The 6,000-nt window shown below is 43.9% G+C and overlaps 1 protein-coding gene and 1 long non-coding RNA gene across 4 annotated transcripts in view; one reads left to right on the top strand and one right to left on the bottom strand.

Moving 5' to 3' along the window:
* The window catches only part of LOC138173749 (uncharacterized), a 2,115-nt gene extending 1,046 nt beyond the window's left edge, over nt 1–1,069 (top strand). Inside the window, exon 3 of the long non-coding RNA XR_011171509.1 lies at nt 937–1,069. This is a non-coding gene — a long non-coding RNA (uncharacterized lncRNA). The remainder of the gene's footprint in view (nt 1–936) is intronic.
* Nucleotides 1–6,000, bottom strand: part of KIF26A (kinesin family member 26A) — a 171,441-nt gene that overhangs the window by 2,760 nt on the left and 162,681 nt on the right. For 2 of the 3 annotated variants that reach the window (XM_069103816.1, XM_069103814.1), the window contains exons 13-15: nt 2,532–2,722; nt 2,020–2,040; nt 1,008–1,158 (exon numbers count right to left, since the gene is read on the bottom strand). In XM_069103816.1, coding sequence (XP_068959917.1) covers nt 1,008–1,158; nt 2,020–2,040; nt 2,532–2,722 — 363 coding nt within the window. The remainder of the gene's footprint in view (nt 1–1,007; nt 1,159–2,019; nt 2,041–2,531; nt 2,723–6,000) is intronic. The other variant, XM_069103815.1, reaches the window with a different exon arrangement.

Here is a 6,000-nt window from a genome sequence, read left to right as displayed (position 1 = left end):
CAAATGTATGGCCAAGGGTGAATCACTGTCCCTCTCTAGGCCTCAGTCTCTTCCTCTGTAAATGGAAGAAGAACATGTGTATCAGATACCTGACAAAAGATGCTAGGAGGAAAGTCTTTTGTAAACCTCAAAGTAGTTTAAAATTTGAATCGCTGTTACTATTCAGGTGCTAACAGTGAACAGCACAGATCCCAGTCCTTCCCCTCCTCCTCTCTTATGACAATCATCTATGAGTGAGTTCCTTTTCATAAGTCCTTCTCCTAGGATGGAAAAGGGAAGGAAAGGCCCTGGGCCAGGGGTGGACAACCTGAGGCCTTGCGGTCACATGTGACCCTGCAGATCTTCAATATATAAACTTATATTCAATTCAATAGCAATTATATAAACTTCAATATATAAACTGAATATAAACTTCACAAATTTCACAAACTTCAAATCTTAATAAAAGGATTTGTTCTATAAATGTTATATAAGGGCCACACCCAAGGACCTAGAAAGTCACGTGTGGCCTGGAGGTCACAGATTTCCCACCCCAGGCCTGGCCCTTGGACAATCATCTTTTTTTTCCCCTAGATCTGTTTTCCCTCCTGGAAAATAAAGGGCTTGGACAAGATTATCTCTAAATGCTCTGATCCTCTGAAACTCCAGCCAGCCTACTGATGGTAATGGTGGTCCTTACTCAGAAGCCCTCAGCACACAGAAGGGGAGCTGGCTGTGCCCAACACACCCCAGAGGCACATTCTCATTGACCCTCACCCTGAGAGGAAGGGCCAAGAAGAATGTTTTCCCATGGTGGGACCTCAGACTATGCCCAACAATGCAAGAGCTTAAGCTTCTCTGTCCATTTCTATTATCCAGACTCTTCCCAGACTCAGTGAGCAAAGAGAACAATGCAAGAAAGACCCCAGGACATGGGCACTGTTTTTGTGTCTGCAGGTACTGAGCTTCAGGGGGCTCCAGGGCACAGGGAGCCGAGCATCAGAGGGATGTTGTTCCCAAGAACTTACATTCGTCTCTCCACTTGTTCGGATCCATCATCAGTCGGTTCTTGGTCTCCTCCAGCTCCTCCTTCAGAAGTCCATGCTTGGCCTCCATCTCCTTGATCCGCTGATGTCTCCTCTCCAGGACCTTCAGCTTGGCATTGAAATACATCAGGCCCTTTGGAAAACAGAGAGAATTCCCAGATATCTGGGTTCAGGCTGCAGCCATCACTCTCAGGAAGGTGAGAGAATAAGGGAAGAGACCCTAAAGATCATTTAGTCCTGCCTAATCATTTTATAAGTGGGAAAACCCAGGCCCATCCACAGAGAGGAAAAGATCTGCCCAGAGTAACACAGTTAATAAGCAGTGAGACCTACAGTCCAAGCCTAGGTTTCTGGACTAAAAATCCAATAGGCAGTTGGGGGAGCAATGGATAAAATGCTGGGCCTGGAGTCAGGAAGACCTGAGTTCAAATCCTGCCTAAGATACTATGTAACTAAGATAGCTATGTGACTCTGGGCAAGTCACTTAACCATTGTTTGCTTCAATTTCTTCAACTGTAATAACAGGGATAATAATGCTCCTACATCACAAGGTTGTGAGGATCAAGAGAAATAATATCAGTACAGTTCTTAGCAGAGTTCCTGACACATAATATACAAATGCTAACTAAATGCTTGTAGCAGGCTAGGGTGACCTTAAGCAAAATGCCTTCCCCTCCTCTGGGCTTCAGTTTCCTCTGATAGACAGATAGAATAAATGAATGAATAAATAAATGATGGATAATAAATGAATGGACAAATCAAATAAATAAATGGATAAACAGATAAAGAGAAAGAAGGAAGAGAGAGGGAGAAGGAGGGAGGGAGGGAAGGGAGGAAGGAAGAAAATGAGTGAATAAAAAATGATGGGGCTGAGTTCTCCAGAAAGTTATCCCTATAGGTCATCTCTAAGGTTTCTTCTAACTCTGAGATTCTGACATTCTACAATCCTTGAGAAGCCCTACCTACATCAGTGTGAGGGCAACATGCTATTTACCTTTTCCACATCTTGGAAAGGCTAGAGGGGAAAAAAGAGGGAGGGAAAAAGGAAAAATTCCATCAGAAGGAAGCAGACACTGGGCTGAATGACTTTCCCAATAATAGCCCCCTCCCCCTCCCCACCGACGTGGAGGTGCCATAACTAAGGGTGAATGACCTTGCTCTGGAGGGAAGCTATTAAGGGGATCTTAAAAGGTTCTGAACAAAGTGTGCGGCAACAAGGCTCTGCGCAGACCACGTCCTAATAATGAGTGCACACACATTCTCCACTCATGTTCTCCGTCAGGTTAAACACAATTAATTGTGGCCTATAATGATGTTTCTCTGTTCAGGGGACCTAAACATGCAAAACAGTGAAAATTAATCATGCCAGTAGCTCTAATTGCATGACCATTTCCAATTGAACTCCTTCCTCCCTCAGGGACCTGGACCAAAGAGGTTATGAAGGGGGTCGGAGGGAGGGGGTGTGTAAGAGAGGGGAGGGGGCTGCAAGAGAGGGGAGGGGCTGACCTCGGGCTCCTCCCGCCTGTGCCTCTGCAGGCGCTCCACATCGTCAATCTCGTACACTTTGATCTCAAAAGGCTCCTTCAAAGTGCCAGGCAGAGGGGGCAGGTCCACCCATTGACCGGCAGCGCTGGGCTTCCTGCCCAGGGCTGCAGCATCAGGCAGTGGAGTCGGAACCAGGCGCCGCCGCTGCAGACCTGCAAATACACAAGCAACATCACCCAGCTCAGTGATGCTCCCAAAGCTAGCTTCCGGCTGTCCTCCAGGCAAAGGCATACACATACATCTCCAAGCACATTTTCTTCCTAAACTAAGAGCAGGACGTGGACTATTTAGAAATGGTGATAACTAACAGTGCTTGATTAGAAGCCCACTTGCATTGGTTTCATGCTTCAGTTCAATTCATTTTTTTTTAATTTATGGAATAAAACAAGTATTTCCATAACATAGTACAATAAAAAAGACAATTGTACATGAAACTGCAAATCTACTGTGCACAACTTGCTATTCCTTTCAGATACACAACAAAATTATCATGTATATTTTTTATTTCCCCCCTCCTCAGCCCAAATGAATTGAACCACCTGAAAGGGTTCAATTCATCTCTGTAATAGAAAGGTTGCTGGCTTTGTGCCATAGGACCTAGATTCAATCCTACCTTTGATACTTACTGTATAACCTTAGACGGTTCACTTAACTTCATGGGACTCATTTCTCTCATTTGTAAAATAAGGGAATTGGATTATATGGAGCAAACTAACCCCAACCCTGGTGTCCCATCTTCTCATGTCCATCCACTTCCCCCATGTTCCACTCCAATCCTGCCCACCCTTTCCACTGTCCCCTGGAATTACCATTCCATAGTGAACAAATTTTTCTACATTGTAGACCTCTTTCTTTCATACTTCTTCCATCTCCCTGTCCTCACTGAGATCTGGTGACGTGCCACTACCCACCCTACCCTCAAAACACACACACACACACACACACACACAATTCCTGGCTATCCTCTCTAACACTGGTTATACCTTCCTTTACACCTCCAAAACACTGGTCCTGGAAGGGAAATCAAAATCTTCCTTGGTCCCCACTATCACTTCCAGAACTCTCTTTTTGCTGACATCACTCAGCAATCTCTCTTCCTTTTAACTTCATTCACTTAAAATTTCCCACCCAATTCAGAGTGTGGAGGCCATTATGTACAAGCTGCCCATCATTCTCCCTCCTTTCTCAAAGAAATCGATACCCATCTCACCATCTTCCTCATGTTCCCAACTTTTGGCTTTATATTAAGGGACCTCAACATCCATATTCATTTCAAATGCTTTAGCATCCCAATCTCCCCTTTCCCATGACCTATTTATTCCTTCATTCCACCTTAGTCACAGGCAAGGATAGTTACAGCCTGGCTCTCATCATTACCCACAAGGGTTCCACTTCCTAAATCCAAAATTCTGACTTTCCCCTGTCCAACCATACCCCATCTCACCCCTTACTTCATTCCTCCTAAACCTTTTTTTCACCCACATCATGATCTTCAATTCCTCCACCTTTCAATACTTTCTTGGGCCATGCATCAGCTCCAATCCTGACCCTCTAGTTCTCCAATTCACCTTCCACTATTTTCTTCACTCAAATCCCTCAACCCCTTGTCCCATCATCATTCAATCCCTTGCCAAATCCCAGCCCTGGATTACTCCTGCCACCCACCTTTCTCTGTTCCTACAGAACACAGCTGAAGGGAGTCTTACAACCGTGCTGGTGCTGAGTAACATAAATTCACGTTATCCAACTTGAACTGGGTGCTCAGTAAAGTTAGGCATTCCTTATACTCTTCCCCTCCCCAACCCCCAGCAAATGATTCCATATCTCACTGCCCACAGAAGTGTTCCAAACCTTCTCTTCTCAAGTTCCCCCATCCCTCTCCTCAACTGGGGACCTATTAGTTTTCTGAGAAAATTAAAGCCATTCAATATGAGTTCACTCTCCTTCCCATCTCTTCATCTCATAACCCTTTGGCCTCATCACCCTCTCCTTCCTTACTCAGTCTCTGATAATGAAGTGAAACTTCTTGCCAAGGCTAAAGACCATATATATGTCTCCACCATCTTTAAAAAGATTTATCTTTTTTAACATAATTAGGTGGTGTACCACCCTTAAAACAATCTTCAGTAGATCCCTACCATTGCTGTCCTCCCTTTCTTAACCAAACTTCTAGAATAAGCCTCCATACTCACTGTCTCCACTTCTCTCACATGTCTCAACCCTTTGCAAAATGGCTTCTGCCCACATTCCTCAATTGCAACTGCTCTCCACTGTTAACAGTGTTTTCTTTAATCACCCAATTTGTCCTGATCCTTCCCAAACTATCAGCCACATTTGACACTATGACCACCTTCTCCTCCTGAATGTTCTCTCCTCTGAATTTTCTATATTTCTTTCTCCTGTTTCTTTTCTTACCTAACATCTCCTTCCCAGTAACCTCAGCAGGCTCATCATCCATTTCATTACTCTCAACTGTGGAAGTTACTGAAAGCTTTTCTCTCTCTCTGTCTCTCTGTCTCTTCCTCTCTCTGTCTCTGTCTCTCTCTTCCTCTCTCTCTGTCTCTTCCTCTCTCTCTCTTTCTCTCTCTGTCTCTGTCTGTTTGTCTGTCTCTCTCTCCTCCTTCCCTTCTCTCAGTTACCTTACCAGTTCCTGTAAGTTTAATGATCATTTCTACACAAATGATTCTCTCCTGAACTTCAGTCCCACACCATTAATTGCCTGTTGTGTACTCTAAGCTGGATGTCCCACAGACATCTCAAATGCAACATTTCCAAACCATCTCTTTCTCCTCCAGTCCATTAGGACTTCCAACTTTCCCTGATGCCATCAAAGGCGCTGCCATTTTTTCAGTCCCTCAGGTCTGTAACTTCATCATTCTCCTTGACTTTTCACATCCAAGCAATTGGCAGTTCTTTCCAATTTGATCTCCACAACATTTCCATCATCGATCCCCTCCTCTCTACTCAATAGAGCCACCACCTTAGTTTCAGGCCCTTACCACCTCTGGCCCAGACTTTTGCAATCGCCACCTAATTAGTCTCTCCACCTCAAAGCTCTTCCTACTCATCCGTCCTGTTCACTGCTGCCATTGTGATTTTCCTTAAATGTAGATCTATGACATTACTTCTCTACTCAAGAAACTGCAGTGGCTCCCTATTGCCTCTAGGATAAAATATAAGCATATATAATTTTATATACTATAAATATATATTTATAATTTATATTATAAAATATCTTAAAATACAAAAATTGTTTAGCTTTGAATATCCTTAACAACCTGGTTCCAAATTATCTTCCCCACTTCATTGTATGTTATTCCACCTCCAGCTCCATGACCCAGTCAAATTAGCCTTCTATTTCTCACATGCAACGTTCCTTCCTAACCTCCCCCTCCTAGTTTGTATCACTCTTTTCCTTCAAGACACAGGT

The sequence above is a fragment of the Petaurus breviceps genome, unplaced genomic scaffold (genome assembly GCF_028583685.1).
Source record: "Petaurus breviceps papuanus isolate PSGF00001 unplaced genomic scaffold, PetGlider_PUasm1.0 64, whole genome shotgun sequence".
NCBI classification, from domain to species: domain Eukaryota; kingdom Metazoa; phylum Chordata; class Mammalia; order Diprotodontia; family Petauridae; genus Petaurus; species Petaurus breviceps.
This window is presented reverse-complemented; position numbering and strand designations above follow the sequence as displayed.